This window comes from Typopeltis vanoorti, chromosome 22, assembly GCF_054136105.1.
Source record: "Typopeltis vanoorti isolate ZY-2024b chromosome 22, IOZ_Tvanoo_1.0, whole genome shotgun sequence".
NCBI lineage: Eukaryota > Metazoa > Arthropoda > Arachnida > Uropygi > Thelyphonidae > Typopeltis > Typopeltis vanoorti.
Window position 1 is genome coordinate 47,019,682 of NC_143570.1, and position 22,389 is coordinate 47,042,070.

General features: G+C 34.3%; 1 protein-coding gene across 3 annotated transcripts in view; it reads left to right on the forward strand.

Annotated features, from left to right (window-relative positions):
• Positions 1 to 22,389, forward strand: part of LOC150094397 (uncharacterized) — a 164,651-nt gene that overhangs the window by 129,923 nt on the left and 12,339 nt on the right. Inside the window, exon 4 of one of the 3 annotated variants that reach the window (XM_090412293.1) lies at positions 9,369 to 9,492. The exons of 1 other annotated variant lie outside the window; for it this stretch is intronic. In XM_090412293.1, the coding sequence (XP_090268419.1) occupies positions 9,369 to 9,486 (118 nt within the window). In that variant the 3' untranslated portion in view covers positions 9,487 to 9,492. Of the gene's footprint in view, positions 1 to 9,368; positions 9,493 to 21,316; positions 21,360 to 22,389 lie in introns of all 3 variants that reach the window. One more of the 3 variants, XM_090412295.1, reaches the window with a different exon arrangement.

Sequence of the window (22,389 nt, forward strand, 5' to 3'; positions counted from 1 at the left end):
AAGGAAAAAATAAACTGACATTTAAATAGCATATCTTAGTTCTGACTGGAATTACAGATCTAAATCTTATCCATGTGTTTTTTCATAGCTTGATGCATATCCATCTACGTTATTAGTTATTTAAAATTATCACTGGTTGAAGAAAAATCAAGAACGTTGAAGTTTCAAAAGAAGAATGAAATATATGGAATAACTTTTTGGTGAATAATTATGCATGTTTGAATATTTTGAGTAACGATTCTAAGATACGTGACTATTAACCAAGACTGTCACTAAATATGGAAAAAATATACCTAAACGTGCATAAATAGGAAAAAAGTAATTTAAAATGTACTTCAGCTGTAACATTATCACTTAAGCCAAAAACGTGCTTGAGTTATCTACCGTTAGTTTTCAAGCTGTTTCGTGGCAGTTCCAGTGCACTCGATTTTTGAGATGCGGTCATGAAAAATGCAGTACTGGATTGCAGTATTGCCTAATCACGGCGAGTTCTTCATCACGCATGTCAGACCTGAGCATTGTTGGGGATACGGCCACGTGACTATAGAATTACAATCCTTCGATGAATCTTTTCAGCAGTGCACTTTAAACAGATGGTTCAGAGAATACATTGATGCGTGATGAAAAGAATTCACAACCCATTTTAACGCTGCGACATCCCTTTCCAGAATAGTGTAGTCTTCCTTTTATTGTACTGGCACGTATCAAAATTTTATGACATCAGCCACATTTGATTCTAAATATTCTATGCTACCACTGCATGTACTGACTGACTGACTAATACGACAGCGAATGATCATTTTTCGCATGAAGTTCCATTCTATTCCATTTTCTAACTTGAAGAACTGCAGTTGTTTAGCTTACAATCTTTACCTAGGCATTTTTTCCTTATTAATAGAGAGTATACTTACTTTTAATAGGTGTCTAATTAAAATGTTTGCAAAACGTTTGTAACTTTGCAAAATTCTTCCACTTTAACTCTTTTCTTAAACGATTTTTTAAATAACAAATATTATTAAATCAATAAAATTATATATCGCTTTTCTACAGCTCTTGACTACTTACAAGAATGGCGAATCAGCGAAATGCACCATTGTTGCATCGTTACCATATTGAGAAAAGTAATGCCATTCGTTTTAAGTTCTGAAAATTGAGTGACACTTTTAAAGCGTGTGCATGTTTAAATTGCAGTAAGGCATCAGAGAATGCAAATCGATGGACGAAAATTAATGATGTTGCGCAGGATAAAATGTCTAAAACTACTCCTGTCACATTACACAGCAGAGAATGTAATGACACACCAGAGACTAAATCTACGCAAACCTGCAATATGAACAGTCCCATTGAATCCGACAAGGGACTAATATTATTAAAATATACGATGGAGAAGACATACGGACAAAATGCCTGGAACATAAGAGATGAGAGATCTTTTGGATGTTATGAAATCTACAAATGCATGAGGTACTCGCAGTATAAATTCTCCAAATAATTGCAGGTCTCATCAGATAATTGGAATGGAACATCAGTTAAATTATAATTGTCTAACAGAAACGCGACATGGATTATTCAGTTTCGGGTAAAATTTATTCTATCAGTTAGATAAAGAGTAATTTCATACGATAATAATAATGGATCAATGAAAATGGTGGTAACAATCTGCTAATAAAACTATGTACATCAACTCTCCAGTCTTTCTCCAGAAAAAAACTTAAGGGGAAATCGGTATATATACGCAAAAATTGGATGTAATTAAGGTTAAAAGTTGGTTAGATATCAGACACCAATTTTGCATACTCGGTGTTGACGGATAATATCCTTTAATTATTTTTCATCTAAATTGGCTCGATTTTTCCAAAGACAGAAAAATACGAAATATCAGTATATTCTATTATTTGTTCCATATACGAAGTTGAAGTAATTCTTCTTCATTCACTTTCAATCTCACTTCTTAAAACCATCCCTTCATAAAAATTTGCCAATCAGTTTAAATCCAGTTAAAATAAAATCTTTTTTCTCGCAACAGTTATGAATGGTAGTCACACTGTGAGTGTGACTCTACCATTCATTCTACAGCTCCTGTGGGATTTCTGTAATCTATTTTGTTATCAAAGCACAAAAAGAAAATAAAAATAACTAAACCATAAAATAGTAATATAAAATATAAGTTAAAAAATTATTTTATGTATATATTTTTTTAATTTACTTTGTAAATTAACTAATAATATATAGACACCTATTAGCAGAGTTAATATATTTCTGTATAAAATGGTCTTAGAAAAAGAAAATTACCGTGAAATGCGGTGATTAATAATACCTTTGGAGGGTATGGCAATGCTGTAGCCAATGAAGTTCTAACTGAGGCTCGGCTATTGCTGTTACCCTCCTGCCATGATCAGAGCTTTAATTGCTCAATAACACCTTATCCCTACACTGTCCTCTACAGATAACGGGGAAGATGAAAAGCATTCTTGCTTCGCCCCTTTAAGCCAGTCCTTATAAGGATATAAGAAAATTCCCGTGTGGTTGCCGGGATACGAATAGCCCCACTGCAGCCCATGCATATCATACGAGGCGACTAAAATGGGTACCTAGGGAGGGAAATGGATGGCAGTGCTGTAGCCAATGAAGTTCTGAGGTTCGGCTATTGCTGTTACCCTTCTGCCATGATCAGAGCTCATAGCTCAATAACAACCTATCCCACGGAGTATTTGTTTTGCAAATAAGTGCTTAAGTGAAGAGAAGATACGTTGGGCACATATAAATCTATCTATAAAATTTTCCTTCATACTCGTAATGTATCTTTTTTATAATATATAATATATCTTTTTATAATAACTGAAGTTTTACAGAACGTCAGAATCGACAACTTCAAATCATATTTACTTTTAGATAACTGGGCGAATAAGTATATTCTGACAGTCGCCAATCTGTATACAAGCATACTGTTTAACCCACATCATAAATTTCCAGATAACTGATCTTTCATCAAACACAAAGTAAATAGTCCATTTAGCTGATATACAATTTGGGAAATTATATAAAACCTCAATATTCTGCTATGTATGTGATATTTAATAATTATAAAACATCTATAAAATACATTTGATGAAATTAGGGAAAGTAAAAATTAAAGGGAGAGAAAGATTCGAGTGCAATATGGAGTTATTAAAAAGAAACACTAGTCATACATAGACGTATCATAAACTTTCGATATCCAACTATAGTCGGTGGTGGAGAGTCCTTTATAGGACTACCAGGGTAACAAATGGCAATGCTGTAGCCAATGAAGTTTTAACTGAGGCTCAGCTATTGCCGTTACCCAGCCATGACTAGAGCTTTTAGCTCAATAACACTCCACCCACACAGATTTATTTCATTCAGATGACGGGATAGAGTCAAGGACTCAGTCCATCGCCCAGTTCTTATAAGAACTATAAGAACATAGTCGGTGGTGAGCTATGGAAATTTTAACAAAGGGCTCGCATCGTCGAGCAAAAAAAAAAAAAAAAGCCTAACTTAGCCCTTATAATACTTATATTGCAACTTTGTAGAGCTTCTGACAGATATGAAAATTCCTGTAAAATATCAATCATTAATGCCAGATCTTTTAAAAATTCAAATTGAGAATGTTTAAATAAAATGTTTAAAAAGCCCTTATATTTATCATTCGATGAAAAACTTGCATAAAGCTGGATAATTTCTCCACAAAGCAAGAGTGTTCGTAAACTGCAAGCTGCTCATCGTGGTCCAAACACACGGCCGATCTTTAAAATTTCGATACCAAGGTCTTTTGCAATCGTATTTAATTCTCGTTGATTTTTTGGTGATTGATGAAAAAAAGCATATAACTTATCCATAAATATTTCAAAATGATTTATTTCTTTAATGTTTTTTTTTATCGAATCGTCTAATGCTAAGTGTAAACGATGAGCGCAATGCCAAATCACAACGTTACGAAATTTTTGTAGAAGTTTGATTGCAACACCTGATTTGTTTCCTAACATTACACTAGCTCCATCAGAACAAAATGCAATGAAATGATTTTTTATATAGTTATCAGAAAATCCATATGAATTTAAAGTAGCAATTATAGTAGCATGTATACATTCCACGATGGTATTTTCTAGTTCTACAAGATTATTAAACAAGAAGAACAAGGGGCTCCCAAATTTGAGAAAAATGTAACAAAGGGCTTGCGCGAGCCCCTTATAGCTCACCACTGACTATAGTCCTTATACACAGATTTAGTAATGTACAATATCTGAGCGTACAAGACGTAAAGAATGAGTTACTTTTATTATTTATTCATAAAACTGATTTATATTTCATTTTATGTATTCTATAAGGGCTTTTAAAATACTTGTCCTCCTAATAATGCCGGCCTGGTTGGCCGAGCGGTTAGCGTATCTACTCTCTCGAGCCAAAAGGCTGCGGATTTGAATCCTGCCGTGAGCATGGATGTTTATGATTGTTTGTGGAAATACCAGTGACGGGCGGTAGATGGTGTTGGTGGAGTGAGTGGTGGAGTCAGAGAGTTGTGGAATAGATGTCCTCTGTCGATGAGTCCTAGGACTCCCTGGAGGTGTCACGTAATAATAATAATTGTCGGCCTGATTGCCCGAGTGGTTAGCGTATCCGCTCTCCAGCTAAAAGGTTGCGGGTTCGAATCCCGCCGTGGACATGGATGTTTGTAATTGTCTGCTAGTGGTGGTGGTTGGCAGTAGGTGGCATTGGTGTAGATGATGGCAGGCGCGGCTTGTGGAGAGAGAAAGTTGTAAATTAGGTGTCCTCCCTCGATGACTTTGGACTCCCTGGAGGTGTTAGGTAATAATAATAATAAACTGACGGTTCGTTTTTATCTAAAGTTTCAGACACGGAAATGTTATCCATTTTACCAGCCACAGAGGATGCACCGGATGAGAGCAAGAGAGTCAGTATTCAAAATACTAATCTTTGGAAAGTTCTGAAAAATAGTAACGATTTGTTGAAGGTTTCTTACTGTTTAAGAAATAGTTAAGATTAATTATATTAATTCCAAAAATTCTCTGACATGTTATTTCTTTCCAAGTGTTATGCTTCCTGGACTTGATGACGTAATTATGAGAAAAATGACTGCTAAGTTATTTTATTATTATTATTGCTTGTTCACTGTTTTTAACTAGACTAACCATACTTATTTAACTATTAATAGCCGTGTTCTTTATAACTTAAAATTATCAAATTTTAGAGGCAATTCGAGTTCATGTTTGAATCCTTTCAAATTTCGCACCAATAATCATTTCATAGTTACCTCTTAATTTTAACTTAGAAATCGCTTAAAGCATAGAATTCCGTCATTCTAATGTTAAATATCGGTTTAGAATTCATACTCTGCTTTAAAATTATATGAAATCAAGTAAAAGGCAACCAACAGACAAGCTACACTATATACCTAATGAAAATGCAATTCAATTTAACAGAATAAAACTGTTCTGCCAAGCGTACAGAAATATGGATGATTCTACATATGCACATTGACACATTTCTTAAAGAAAGTACTGCATTTGTCAAACTTGTATATAAATAGTCTTACTGAAGTGTGCATAAAATATTAAAACCAGAATAAGATTACACAACTCAAAATAATAATAATAATAATAAATTAAAAAATTACATAACTATGAATAAAATGTTTCCACAATGAATCGGAATTAAGATGCATTTTTGGGCAAATAAATCTGTTTAAAAAACTGATCATCCCCCAGATATAATTCGTAATGTTACTTGAGTTTGTTGGTATCCAAAATAACTTAAAGGGAAAAAAACTGAACCTAAAACGGATCTTGTGGAAAACATCAATATTTTACAATAAATTTCATTTTATCATTTCATTGTAATATTGAAAGTGTTTTTTTCATGTTTTACTTTCAATAATTCGTAAGTTTTTTAATACAACAATGCTGGACTATTAATTAAATAATAAATATTTCATTTTTTTTTACTTTTAACATATTTGCAATTTTAATAAATAAAAATAATATACGTTAACTACACCATAATAATTCACTAATGTGAAATATATGAATTACATTGATGTTGAAAATAAAAAAACGTAGGGTGATCAAGCTGCTGCCTCGAAAAGCTATAGTGCATCTGACCAGTATAATAAATGCAATCTTAAGACTTCACTATTTTCCTTCCACCTGGAAACTGGCTGATGTGATTCCTATACATAAGCCAGGCAAAGACCCACACTTACCGCAGAATTATCGTCCAATCAGTCTCATCTCCAACCTGGGTAAGATTGCAGAGAAGGTCATCCTCTCACGACTCCAAACCTCAATAAATGACCTAAACATCCTCCCTAAAGAACAGTTTGGTTTTCGGCAACACCATAGTACTACCCAGCAAATCCATAGAATTGTGGAATATATCATCACCAGCTACAACTGGCGCCAGTACACAGGAGCTGTTTTCCTAGACCTATCTAAAGCATTTGATAAAATCTGGCATTTTGGACTCCTGCACAAACTTATCTCAGCCGGCATCTCACTAAAAATGGTTCATCTAATCCGTTCATATCTTCAGAATAGATCAATGCAAGTTAAAATTAACGGTTCTATATCGTCCCAGCGCCATATCTTTGCTGGAGTGCCACAGGGATCTCTACTGGCTCCATTGCTGTTTTCTGTATACATGTCAGACATCCCTCACAATCCGATGACTTCCATTTTAGCGCTGTATGCGGACGATACGGCAATACTAACCAGATCCCTCAGACCCCACTTCGTTACTAGAAAGCTTCAAGAAAACATTCTAAAGCTGGAGGGTTGGTTCTCTAGGTGGAGATTGGAAGTCAACCCCCTGAAAAGCTCAGCGGTTCTTTTCTCAAAAAGGCCAATGTCTCCTGCAGGAGATGTGTTACTATTCAATACTAAAATTCCCTGGCAGACAGAAACAAATTACCTGGGTGTAATTCTCGACAAAAAGCTATCTTTCAACCAACATATCAAGTCTGCATGTGCAAAAGCATCTAAAGCCATAGCTCAGATTTACCCGCTAATTAATAGAAATAGCAAGCTCAGCAACAGAATCAAATTGCAACTTTACCAGATGACGATTCGTCCCATAATCACCTATGCCTCTCCAGCCTGGAGCCACACCTCTAACGCTAACATTATCAAGATTCAGCGTGTGCAGAACAAGTGCTTGAGAATGATTCTGAACGCCCCGTGGTATGTTAGAAACAGCCAGCTCCATAGAGACACAAATATTCCATATATTCTCTCTTATCTACAATCCTTAGCTTCCAAGTTTTTTCTAAAGACGTCCACACACCCCAATGATTTGATTCAACAAGCTGCAGCATATGAGCCAACGGACATATTCAAATATAGAAGACCAAAAACTATATTAGCCTCCTATAACGATGCATAATCTCCATGCCCATTCAGGGCGAGCAAACTGCTCGTAAATTTTACCCTCACTGTAACCACGACAGATAGCGGGGAATATGAAAAGCATCTTGCTTCACCCTTAAAGACATAAATGTCAATTGTCAATAAAAAACGTTTGATCTAAGGATCCTACTGATAACTGGTACTTATAATCTGTGCTTTATAATGAACTTATCCAGCTCGTTACAAAGTTGATTTTTGGCTTGCAAGTGAAGAGAGTTATGCATCATCGTGATTTTTGGATTTCTGTATGATATGATGTATGATGATTTTTGGCTTGCAAATGAAGAGAGTTATTTTCCTTGATGTTTTCCTAGACCTATCCAAAGCATTTGACAAAATCTGGCATTTTGGACTCCTGCACAAACTTATCTCAGCCGGTACCTCACTAAAAATGGTTCATCTAAGCCATTCATATCTTCAGAATAGATCAATACAAGTCCAACGGTTCTACATCGTCCCAGCGCCATATCTTTGCTGGAGTGCCGCAAGGATCTCTACTGGCTCCATTGCTGTTTACTGTATACATGTCAGACATCCCGCACAATCCGATGTCTTCCATTTTGGCCCTGTATGCGGACGATACAGCAATACTAACCACATCTCTCAGACCCCATTTCATTACCAGAAAACTTCACGAAAACCTTCTAAAGCTGAAGGGTTGGTTCTCCAAATGGAGATTGGAAGTCAACCCCCAGAAAAGCTCAGCCGTTCTTTTCTCAAAAAGGCCAATGTCTCCTGCAGGAGATGTGTTACTATTCAATACTAAAATTCCCTGACAGACAGAAACAAATTACCTGGGTGTGATTCTCGACAAATAGCTATCTTCCAACCAACACATCAAGTCTACGTGAACAAAGGCATCTAAAGCCATAGCTCAGATCTATCCGCTAATTAATAGAAATAGCAAGCTCAGCAACGGAATCAAATTGCAGCTATACCAGATGACGTTTCGTCCTATAATCTCCTATGCTTCTCCAGCCTGGAGCCGCACCTCTAATACTAACATTATCAAGATACAACGAGTGCAGAATAAGTGCTTGAGAATGATTCTGAACGCCCCGTGGTATGTTAGAAACAATCAACTTCATAGAGATACAAATATTCCCTATATTTTCCCTTTTTTTTTACACTCCTTAGCATCCAAGTTTTTCCTAAAGACATCCACATACCCCAACGATTTGGTTCAGCAAGCTGCAGCATACGAGGCAACGGACATAAAATATAGAAGGCCAAAAGCTATATTAGCCTCCTGTAGCGATGCATAATCTCCTAGCCCATTCAGGGGGAGTAAACTGCTCATAAATTTTGCCTTCACTGTAACCACAACAGATAGCAGGGAATATGAAAAGCATCTTGCTTCACCCCTCAGACATAAATGTCAATTGTCAATAAAACGTTGGTCATTTTTCAGGTGTAAAAGCCTGTCTTGGTATCATTGAGAGATTTGGTTATTTTTTCAGGATGCGATTTCATGCGTGCGCACAGACACAGTATGTATGTTCATTATATTGAGTTCGAAGATATCGGTATAAAATCATGCTTTGTGTAAAATTCAAAGTTTTCATATGGAAAGCATTATATATATATTATATTTATATATATAGAACTCCAAATAAAATCATGAACTAAACTTATTATACTAATTGATGCCAATGATGTACTCATTAACGCTTATTGCTAGAGATAAATGAAATTATCAAAGAAATATTGAAAAAAAAAATTGAAAATTTAAATTCAGAATCTAAACCAGCTTGGTAATCGCTGTAATCTTATTTAGACCAATAAATGGCTTAAAATGAATCCGGTATGAATTAAATCATTAATCAATCCTCAGTTCACATAAACGGTGCATAGAAGACCCCTGAATATACTAAACAAATGCCTTTAAGACGACATGTGCTATACTCGCGAATCATTTTTCTTTAGGTCATCAGATGACGACAAAAGGTCCCCGAGTCGCAAGGATAGCTACCATCCACTGCCGTCCTGCGAATTCTTTGACGTTACCACCTCTGTCGACCAATCAGATTCATTGGCGGAATGATAAATGGTATGTGAAACTCGACTAGTACTGGATCAATAAGGGACGGATCCTCTTTCGACCCACCTAGAATTTTAGGAAAGGGACGAGTGTTGGAATTAGTTAGATCAGTGAAGTTTGGTTATTCAGAGTTTCTTTGATTTGCAATAATATATAAATTGAGTTATTATAATCGTTTTGTTCATTATTTAATATACAAAAATTACATTATTTAAACATACTCATTAATAATTTTTCACCCCCCAAAGGGGTTTGTGGGAACACACACACACATTGATAAAAATGCATGCACTGTGTGTGTTACTTTTTTATAACCAGTTTTAAGTGTAATTTTTTCATTAAATCCAGTAATTAAATTTATTACTAAATATGAAATCTAATTTGTGAATTCATATTAACTTATGTTTGGGTTCTTGCTATTCAGAAGGATCGTCTTAAATGTGGGCGGTACCATCAAAAGGACGTAAGATAAATAATAAATTATAAGGATTGTTCTAGTTTAAGTGGATGAATATCATGACCTGTTTTGACTAAATTCATATAGTTAACGAAGTAATTATGCTTGGTTAGGTTGGGATTAAATCAAATATACTAAATTTGTGAGCCTTTGGTTTTTAGCCAGTTACTTCACGGGTACCTTGAATCTTTTGAAAAGGAATTCTTCTTTGTATAGATAAACGCCAAGGGTACATTTCCTCATATTTCGTGTTCCATATAATTGTAACAATTTTTTTCTTAAATCGCATGAAAAACCAATACATTTTTGCGGATATGAAAGTTTTCTAACAAAAGTCAAAAGAAAAAAATCGCCGAAATCGAGTATACTTTCATCCGAAGTTATAATCACAATCAAGTTGGTATCTTTTGTCACTTACTTGCACTTCAATCCTTAATCACTGGCAGTTCCTTGACTAATCAAAAACTCCACAAATTTCCCATCCTTCAGGATTCTTTCACCTTCAATGGAGAATTAGTTTATGGTGTTTTGATATGTCAAAATATTGACTAAATTCAAGTCTCAAGATTTCTTACCTAAATTGGCGCTTCTATCACTTCAGTATCTTAATATCGACACCTTTTTAGTTTTCTTTTCCACAGTCAAAACCTTAATAAGCAATTTTTCTAAAAGCGGATCTCTTCTGTTCGGTACGTTCTTTGCGAAGGCTCCGACTTGCTTTATTCAACTTGAACAGATCTAAACAGAAGACATTGATTATCAGCAATGCAATACACTTTCCAAATAATACATAATTAATAAATAACTATAATTACTGATATTTCTACCTGTTATGCCAAACAGTCGTGACCATTTGTCATTAAGAATCTCCCACACACCACACACACACACACACATACCTGTAGACTTATGGAATAGGTTTCTGGTAAACAGTTTGCCTCGTATTGTTTGACTCTACAAACACGCCAGATGTGATCATACATTAATTTATATATTTCCTTCATTAGACGTTTTTCTCAGTTTCCAGATCCATAACGAAATTAGGTTAAAGATTTGTTGTCGATTTCTAATTTACATCTTATGGAATCTCGGGCAACTGTCGTCGTTTCCTTGTTTTCTCTTAATATCTTCGTTATTAAATTTGTGAGACTTTAGTTTTTAGCCAGTTACTTCACGGGTACCTTGAATCTTTTGAAAACGAATTCTTTTCTACTGCATTTAATTATCACCACAAATAATTTTCTGCTACTAAGATATCATCTGCATATTCATTATTCTTGGTTTTCATTTTTAATTTGCATTCCACATTTTCTCATTTGTTTACACCTTGTACCAATCACTGAATTAAATAAGGTGGGACTTAATAAGTCACCTAGTGTAATTCCTTTCGTTATTAATTTCTTCAGTCTGTTCTTGTTCTGCGTTTATTATAGCTGCAATGCGTGTGTATATATTTGTAATTAGTTCTGAAACTTAGTTTGGTATATTTATTTTTAATGCGATTCTTTTAACTGAATCAAATCCTTTTAGTTAAGAAAACATGTGAAGAGGTTAAATCTTTAACATTGCATTTATTGTTAATTTATTTTAATACTTGTTACTCGTCAGATAATTCACATTATTACATTTCAGTTGTTTTTGTGCATAATTTTAATGATGGGAAAAGCAAATTTATTCTTTTGTACTTCTCTGGATTTGTCCTACCTCCATTGTTAAAAAAATGTATTGTTAAGATCTTTAGCAACAGAAACTATATTTTTCTCATAGGTGGCCCTCATCCTCACTCTGAGCAAAGACTGCGAAAAATGATAACCCCAGCTTCAGCAGAAGCAAGGTTCGACAAACTGATATTTCTACCTTTTGTATATCGGTTGCCAGAGAGCGAGATAATTTAAGGTTGCTGACAGAAGTTCATTTCTCTGCTTATATCGATTACTTATGAGATCAAACTCAATCATGGTTTTCAAGGTTAGGTTATTTCCAGAGGCAGTACACGTGGATGGTTGGTATAATCAGGCTTGAGGCTATCGGAACTGCATCAGGGGCATTTCGAGCAATGCCTATTCCGCCTTCGACATCATTAGCTGTCTTTACTGTACAAAAAAAAAAAAAAAATCAGACCATCATGCATGTGCAAGTTGTTTCTGTCCGCTTGTAGTAATGCTTTTATTCACAAAGCAAAAGGTAAGTGTTGTGTGAATAAAAGCATTTCTACAAGCTTTGGACATTATAACATCTAGTACTACACCGACGCTACTAAATGCTTTACTACCATTTCACAGCCGCATTCAATTATGCAACTTCTTGTGCAGATTAAACATTCCAAAGAGAGGCTGCATCCAGACATTCGCCTGGACCTCAGTCCGAGTCGGGATCAAGAGTAACGAGGCTACAAATGCGGCAGCTGGGTTAGTTCGAACCCCGAGTTTCCATCATCTGCTTGTTCCCTACATGGATTGCAGATAATTTTATCAATGGCAAAAATCTGAATGGAGATCAATAACAAACTCTACCAGTTAAGCCTGAAGTTAAACTTTAACAGTCCACTCTACGCTGGGTCCATAGAGAGAAGTTGTTTTTGCCCAACTCCATATTAGGATTATACTCATCTTTCAATTTCAATAAGTCACCATATTCTAAGATAAATCGCCATTACTTTAACCAGCACAGTCATTTTCACCAATCTTACAATTGTGTTTGATGTTATTCGTTGCTGAAGATATTTTTTCATATCTTCCAGATTTATTTGATGTCTTTAAAACGTTAATTTATATAATCTTTAAATTAACTGACTACATGATTTCATTGATATACACTAAATGTGTGTGTGTGTGTGGTAATATTCCTATTTATATATACTTTGGTGCATTGATACTCCATAAAAACTAAAACAATCTCAAGCTCCTACGAAGAAAATTTTTCTAGACGCTTCTCAGGGAAAATTGGAAAATCTCGAGCGATTCTGTATATTAAATGATCTCGTGCTTGATGGTATTGTTCGCATTATTATCAAAAAAAAAAAACTTTTGTCAAATGTGTTATGCATATTTTGTTTTGATTTTTTTTTAGAATTACCTAGTCTAGGGCATATATTCCGCAGATCTTGAATTAACTCGTATTCAAAACATTGAAGACGTGTGCTCTTCAAGCCCATTTTCTGCACCGCAGTTGTCTCCAAAATAACTGGGGATTCCGTTAGTCGCCACATTCTATAATGGCTGAAAGCTTGTCGGTGATCGTTAGCATGAATTACACCGAACAGCTCCACTTGTAATCTTCCAGCTTACGTCATCTATTTTTGTAGTGGCTATTGAAACTTTGAGAGAAATACAAGTGTTGCCGTAGATATTTCTACGACCTTCAGTAGTTTTTCTCATGAATTTTAAGTGTTCGTTTTTCGTCTCTGGCATTTCGTTGCATTTGATGTATAGATATTATCCTCCAACTTTTATTACTATTACTGGATTTCAATAAAGTTTTTTTCCATTCTATTCCTGTGCATTATAATCATCTTTAACTGACCACAATAACCTACTTCTTTATTCCAGAAACTTTACAATGTATTGACTACATAGCAAAAAATATCTACGTCTGACTTTACATGCTGATCTCCATAGAAGTCTTTACTGTTTGCTTACTGGAAGTAGATTCAGGATATAATTTCCTGGGGAGGGGGAAGTGAACGATGAACTCTTTGTATTGAGATTCGGACAATTGATAAATACTATCTTTTTAAATTGTTAGCATTTTTAATCGATGTAATTTTATTGATGATTCCATAATATCCAGAATTTGTAATGTAATTCAAAAGTATATTTTGAATTACATAGTGAATTTTTAATGAAGCTTTTTTTTTTTTTGCTCTGATTACTTAAGGAAAGCGACAGCTCCCTAACAGCTGATGAACAGTTGGAAGGAGTTTAATATTTGTTTTGGATCAAAATACAGGCCAACAAATACGAGGCCCATTCATCAATAGCCTATCTGTTAATCACTCGTTGTAAACTGAAATGACAAATATTTATAGAAAATTAAACATGATATGGATTGTTGAAGGGAGATAGAGGTAGTCAAAATACAAACGTGCGGCTTTCCTGTGGCAGAAACGATAGATACCTTCACCGTACAATTACAAGAGCTGGAATACTAGTATGGGAAACATTCATGTGTCATGGACTGGGACTAACGATATCTCCGAAGGGACGACAACATACCTCCAAACACCGCATCCGACAATGTTATATTTCTGCTCTGAAGCAAGATATTAGTGATTCTTGGAGCATGAAACTGCCTTCTTTTAGCACCACAGAGAATGATGTATATTAGCAGGCCGTAGTATACATCTGATCCAACACAATACTCTTCACGTCTATAAAAATTTGAACTTGTCATGTAGAACTTAATTTTTCTATCCAGAAACGGCACTTCGTCAAATAATAGAAGTAAAGCTAAAAATGTACTTATCTTTTCGCGTAGTTATGACTTAGGTAACTTTCATTGCTTAGAAACTTCTTTTTCATAAATAAAACTAAAACGACATGCCTTTTCAATCTTCTCGTTGATTTTAGATCTTCTACTCTCATCTCTTTACTATTCCATCTGAGAGACTTTCCCTTCAGGATAAGTTTTAACGTCGGAGAATTGAAAGCTTCTCTGAGGACTTCCCTCAAACCATTGTCTGTGACTGCACTCAGTGATCTGGAGTCTGCAGTAATTCCCATAGCAATCGTCTTGGTTATTTCAGCTTGCATCGATGGAGAAAGAGGTTTCGTGAAATAAGAATCTAAACGCTGGAAAAGGCTGCTACAGAAACACAGCATTCGCAATGCTTTTATAAGCGAATTGTTTTGGAAGAATGCTTATTATGTAAAAGGTACTACATGATTACCGACTTCCGAAATAACATTTTGCATAATGCAAACAATGCACTAGTTTGATCTCTTGCTTCACTACTTTGGTTAAGAATTCAGTATCACCATATAAATATACCAATGATGAATTTATGACTATCGACATATAATATTTTTAAATAACTACTGCTGTGTATTGCCGTAAAAAAGCAACGGATGATTCGAGAACTGTTTACAATACGATAAAACTTTCCTTATCATACAGCGAAATTTTAAAAAAAATCTTTCGAGCGAATGAAAATACGCGTCATACTGCGCCACCTGGTATCCAAGCTGAAACTGGTTACCATGGGAATACTATATCACGTTTGTTTCAAAAACAACAAAAAAATATTAATTTAATATAACTCTTTTATAGTTTCTCATAATATTTGTGAAAATTTAAACACTTTTAATAGAATCTCATCATTCTTATCGTAGTGAATTAGCATTGAAGAACACGAAGGAAAGAATTGCTTTTATTAAGCAATGAAAAAGAATACGAACGACTGTGCACAATGATAGTATGGATGCGAATATTTTCAGGAGGGAGATGCTTTTATCTGGTGAAGACTCCTTACTGAAGGCCTGAAATGTGTTGGAAAAGGTTCCAGCTCCTATTCAGAAACCTTGCTCTAAAGTAAAGTTCCGGATTACTTAACCATTAATCTGTTTACGGTGGTAATTATACGATGTTTACAACTTTTCATTGGTGCGATCATATTTTATATATAAAATGTGGGATTACAATATTTTGTCTATATATATTGGACGTGTATTATTCCACCTAGTTATGAAGACCATTAAGATTACAGAAATTTTCTAGCTTGCGTAAAAGTTTCATCTGGGTTCACAAAAAGAGAATTAAAGATTAAAACAGAAGAAAAATCGAATCGGAATCAATTTTTTGTTTTTATTGATTTTCAAAATAATCACGCATATATGCTTAGAGAGACAGTCGATGTTTCATTACCATTCGCTAATTAGCTTCATATAAACTTCTTGAAATGCATTTCTTAGCAAACCCTATTATAAAGATGCCATATGGTATTCTTTTAAACCGAAATACTTCTGATGAGCCAACTAAATGAACAGTAGGATTCTATCTGAATGGTCACCCAAGGAGTCTCGTCACAAGCGGATGAGCTAGAAAAGTACCGGATTTTTATAGGATTATCTTCAAGTGCCACCCGTTCCGAAGGTTGTGGGCCGTGACCTTCCAGTGATTACTATCTTGTGCATCTCTAAAGATCTGTGTGGTACTTATACCTGTTCATTGTTCAATGCCCTTCATATAGTAATATCTTCGTCGACTTCCTTCCTGTAGTTTTCCTGTTCACATTAATCTCGTCGGGGACGCGAAAAACCTTTATCAGAGTTTTTCATCTGAAGGTGAGTTAGCCGATCCCTTAACGTGAAGGCAGGGTATTTCACATCAAAAAGTAGGTCATTCCCAAAGCAGGCAAACCAACTAGAAGAAACACGCAGTTTATTGGCACAGTACATAGGTCTCGTAGCCTTCTATTCTTGCTTCTGCCGTAAAACAAAAACTAAATCATTCATCTTAGTAACCACGTCACCTTCCTTTCTTTTGAAGAGTAAGGGTTACCTTGCTGTTCAGCAGAAAGGAAGATCAAACTAACAAAACGTGATATGACTGATTAATGTTGACATAAGTTGTAAACTTACCACCAATAAGAGATTTTTAATCGTATATGAAAAATATTCATCGTAAATAAGCGTTTTGGATCAGCCTGGATAAGTTAATTATTAGGATTTTTATTTCAATAATAATTTCCAGAACAAAATGTGCAATATAATTTTAGTTAGGGTTATTCTTCTTATTATTATTACTTTTATTTTTCGCTGGAAAAGGAAGTCACAAGACAGGATGTTGTGATGTGCTGCTATATTTACCAATTTTCGGATTGATGCATCAAAGAAGAATAAGAATATTGCATTATTAATCTTGAATGATGAATTATTTTCGCATGGAATATATTGTATTTCGTAAGTTTTTCTTTCCTTGAAACAAATGTTCAACAGTAGGTTTGTTATTTGTCAAGAAATTCTCATCTAAACTATTAGAATTGAAAATCGGTAACCGAGGATGAGGAATGAATAAAAGCAACAAAGAAGGAAGCATGCCAACTATCATTAAATTTAAAGGCAGTTCTTCATGCTCTTTACAAGCTGTTTTTAACAGAAAACAAAAGTCAGCCGAGCATAATACTAGCAAGAAAATGTCGATGAACAATCTTCATTGGCGTCATCTTCGCTTACATAACAGACAACAGAGTAGAAAGCAATTATGAATAATGCCAGAGTTAAATGAGTTTCAGAATCAACAGTGCGTACCAACAACCCTTTGTGACGGTATTTATTTAAAAGAAACAATGCGTAAATGTCATAAAAGACAAGTGAAAAAAAAAGCTTATATGCGTTAGTGCAATGACCTGAAAGCTGGAAGGGAGAGTAAAGACGTTGTGTTATAAACTAATTTAATCATCGTGCAGTTAAATTAATTGCATTCCGCTTCAAAAGGATTATTGGTGTCAGATTTAAAAAAAGGCTTTTGATCTCCCACCAGTGTAGGTGCGGTTAACGGCTGTGCATTTCAGGATTTTGTGTCATGATAAACCATTCCGATGAATAGCTTCATTTCGAAATGGTTACTCTTCAAATTAACATTTTAATCTTCTGGATCCAACGATATAAATTTTTGAAACCATTACACTACACAATAGCGCATTAAGAAAAGAGGAGTGAAGCTAATTCAAAATGAAATAAATTTGTTTCCATATATGATTACACAAAAACGGATGAGCTCCTTGGTGGGTTTTATAACAAACTTGTTTAATTTTGTTATATTTTATTCTACTGGTATAAAAGTGTTTTTGTTTTTAATTCCTGTTAGCAGATTTAAAAATGAGCCCTTAACTATGAAATGTTTTAAGGGCTCATTTTAAATTGTATACAGTGTAATTTGAGCTGATTCAAAAAATCTATTTACAAAAAACCAAAAAGAAACTACAATAAACGTAATCAGTATGAAGAAGTCAACCCTACACCATATAAAAACTTCAAAAATGTTTTGATAACCTACATTGCCACTCCGACTCACGAAAGGTGGCGGATAGGAAAAATTAATCGACCGTGAGATGCGGTGATTAATACCCTTGGAGGGTAATGGATGGCAATGCTGTAGTCAATGAAGTTCTAACTGAGGCTAGGCTATTGCTGTTACCCTCTTGCCATGATCAGAGCTTTAATAGCTCAATAACACCTTATCCCTACACTCACGAAAGGTTGTAAACCTATGTCACGTTATTAACGTGAGTGGTTTAAGCATTGTTTATTAATTTTATCCATTTTTTCTTATATTTTATTGATTATTTTTTCACATAGTCCGAAATGTCTGCTCTAAAAACCAAATATGGAACTCTTTCAAGCTACTTGAAACTTGCGACAATCGGGGTGGTGAAATTCACCTCCCACCTAAATACAAATATCTATGCACACCGCGAGATTCTGATCTGCGGCCTATTCGAGAACGGATAAACTAATCATTCAGCTAATTAGGCCGGCAACTAGTGAAAATGGAGAATTTATTCTTAATTTATTTATTATTTCATTGAAATTTTAGAGCTATCCATTAGTTCTAATGGTAGATGAGGCGATAATCATTCATATTCTTTCTTCTTTGGTACGTCATAATTATGGGTTAGACGAATTCACATCAGAATATGATTCTGCATTCGCAGACTGCAGAATACAGAATAATAGTCTGAAAATGTTAGATTTTGAATACATAAAAATATAACTGACTTTACAGTGTTCATGCTTCTAAGCCAAAGCACTTTTCTTTAGTTTATAGGCACATTTTATGACACTTTGCCAATCTTAGCACTATTTTTCACCCATTCGGGTTCATTTATTCATATACTATTCTTCATGATCGTCTACTCCGTCTTGTTCCGTCTTAAGCTTTTCACGAACCATTGAGATTCTTTAGCCGTGGACTTCACAACCGAGACCGTCCCGAGGGTAAGATGATTGGCCCTATACCTCCCGGTTTGCCTGTTCTGGGTGACGATAAACCCGAGTTTTCGGGTGTAAAAACTCCCTACCTTGTATGAGACCGGCTAACTCACCTTTAGTTGAAAGAGATCAGATAAAGGTTCCTCACGTCTTGGATGAGAATCGAACCCAGGTCTTTCCTACCAAAGGGCTTAGTCTATACCGACTGAGATACGGAAGTTCTACCATCTACTCGCTGAAGAAATTTATTAATTTTTTCAGTGATTTGTTAAAGTATAACCGGTAGTAGCGGTTCCTAGTGCGAAGAAGGTGACAAAAAATGGTTGCTGCTGCTGGAAAGAAAGAGCAGAATGCCTTATATTTTACGCCAATGAGCAACCAGCATAGTTGCACAGCTCAGTGTACTGAGTTCGCCATTCAAAATGTAATTAATGAATGTCAAAAATTCAAATGGTATTTTAGTCAACTTCACCTCTTCACCTTTATTAAAGCTTATCGTTTTCCACATTCACTTAGCATCTGTCAATATTTATAGGACTAACTAAAACTCGTGAGTGAAGAATAAGTTTCTCTTATATTTGTTTTTCCACATAAATCTTTCACGTGTGAGCATCCATATTACTATATTCGACGCATTTATGACTCAACTTAATATTATGATGCACTTGTCTGTATCATACCTTTTGTCTAAATTTTTGTTACTTCTAATTGATATTTTGTTAGATTGTTTCATGTTTTTGTCATATTTCAATAGCCGTATATAATTCAAAAACTTGGTGTTTCCTTCTTGCATTATTTTATAACATAAAATGGAATAGAATTATGATATAAAAAGAAAATCGACCTTGTATAAAATTTGTTGTGTTCATCCGAAATATATTTCTGTTTACTTTATTAAAGTCGACAGAAAATGTCAATTAACTTTATCCTAATCTGAAAGAAAAGCACGTTAAATAACTTCATAATCCCCTGAATGACCCATATCTGGATGTAAACAGTTGCACAAAGTCATAAAATACATTCCACATATTCTTCCATAATTCCAAATTTTTGATAGCGTTTCAGTTTTGAAAAGGTCAGCGATCCTATTATTCTTTCTTAGAAAAGAGCGAATTGTAGATATCGAGAGTCACCTCATATCTCTGGAGTTCTATTCTTGAAGAATAGTGTTTCCACTCATAAGTTTGGCACACATTGATACTATATAGAATAGGTGCACAAAATGAACGTGGTCTGAAGCTCTCAGCTGCTTACAATGAAGCAACCGAGTGGTACTGACATTTAAGTTGTGTTGAAAAATATATATATATAGCAGGCGATGCATTTCGCAAATTGTGAAACTGTGTTCACAAATGCAGTTCATGAAGTACTGTTAGCGCAGCATTAATAATACTGATCTTCATATGAATATAAATCTACGAGTATATGGCCTGACAATGTCGTAAAGGGACTACTTATTTCACTGCATAACCTCATGAATTTCACCAACTACAGAAGGCAACAGTGTGCGCTTCTCTTTAAAACCTGCCCTAGCGTGATCGCTTAGTAAGAAAAAATGTTAGTCTACAGATGATTGATCACCCTGTGGATTTGCCAATCTGCAAAGGCCGCAGGAGTTCATTATTTGAGAACTTCTTTCGACTATCTCTCTTATAGTAGCTGTTTTATTTGGAAGCTCTCGTTGTTGTGGTACTGCTAAAGTTTGTTTTCTTGGGGAAGAGGAGGAAATGTATTAGTGTTAGGATAAAACTTATCGCTAATTTTTTTCTTTTATAGGAAAATATAATTTTAGAAGATCATTTTCTAGCACTAGGTTCTTATCGTTCTTAAATTCAAGATAGCATGTTGCTCATCTGTGCATTAAAAAAAAAAAAAAAAAAAAAAAAAAAAAATCACCAAACAGCTTTACAAACCACCTGAAATTACCATTGTGTTACAGTGTTTGAGATTACCATATCACAGGTAATTAATTACAAATTTCAATCAAAAGCATTAAGTTAGCAGTATATAAATAGTCACTTAAATTTGCAAAAGTATAAAATATAAATAACTCTTATGGGTCCGAAATTTAGGGAAAAAGGCATTCAAAAATTTCACATTTATTTATAAACCATGTAAAATATAATTATTATGACATAAATAATTGAAAGTAATAAATATAATTAAAGAAGTTTCAAGTTTTAAAAACAACCATTAATTATATTTTTCTTATTTTGTGTTCATTAAATGGTGAGGTTTTTAGAATTGAAAAGTTCGTTGGTTATTATTTTTCCCATTTTGAAATTTCCTTTTTAGTGAAAAGTTACTCATTTTTTTCCCAAAGATGCTTTTATTTTATTTGTTCAGTTTTATTTTTAGTTCAGTTCTGAGCATTTCATGTTTGAAGAAAATTGTCTTGATCAATTCTGTATTTCTGATATTCTTATTCTTTGTCTTTCTCGTATAGGTAACTAAATTTTGTTTCCTCTTGGTCCCAAGACTTTGTCTAGGTAAGTAAGATCTTCCACCATTTGTTTTTCTATTTTTGGTTTCTGTGTATTGCTCTCTGAACTCAATTTGTTAGAACAACTTTCTTGGCGTACAAAACCAATATAGATAGTGTTTGTTATAAAGCCGACATCCTTTGAAAATATGAAATTGCACACTCACATCAAAATCACGTAGATAAAAGCGTTTCGTTTTGCCCCCTTATTCTGTATAATACTATATAGTTGCATCCAGGTCTTAAATATATTTTCTTATTTTTTTTATGATCTCTACCTTAACAGATCGTAAAACTGACTCGTATAACAGCATACAAAGAAAAAAACATATCGATCTATTCTTCAAAACTTTATTTTTAAGTTTTTCCCGTTCAGTATGGTTGATTCATTTTTCATTAGAAATGCTAGTCATAAAAATAGCTCTGATGTTAGTTAATATCATGTAAATTAGAATGGAATCACATATGCACACAGTTATTAACACGTTTTTATGTATGCGGTACATTAATGCCCAAGCAATACTTCTTTTAGCGACTGCTATAAATTAACGTTATTACCTTGAAAGAAATTTCTTCGGTTATCCTGTTTTGCTTTCAGTAATTTTTTATTAACCAATATATTTGTATTGCAATAAATTCATCTTTGGAAGTCATCAATTAAAAAACTTTCTGAGAATACCAGTATCATAAATTTAAGAATGTTCACTTGTTCACCTGCCTAACCGCGAATTTCGAAGCTTGTTTTTGCAGTGCAGATATTAAATATTAACAGATAATAATGAGGCAATTTCAGCATAATTAATATTGTGCAAGGCAGGTTGTTGTTATTCTCTTTCTAGAGGTTTTGAAAATCTGCTTCCCGAAATCCAAACAGGATTGGCACAATTTTTTATTAACCAATATATTATTTTGGTTAATAAAAACTGAATTATTGACTAAATTATGAAAAAATGAAATATTTGTAATATGTGGTTCAAATAAATTGAACCACATATTACAAATATGTGATTAATTTTTCTGCTCGAAGAATGTATCTA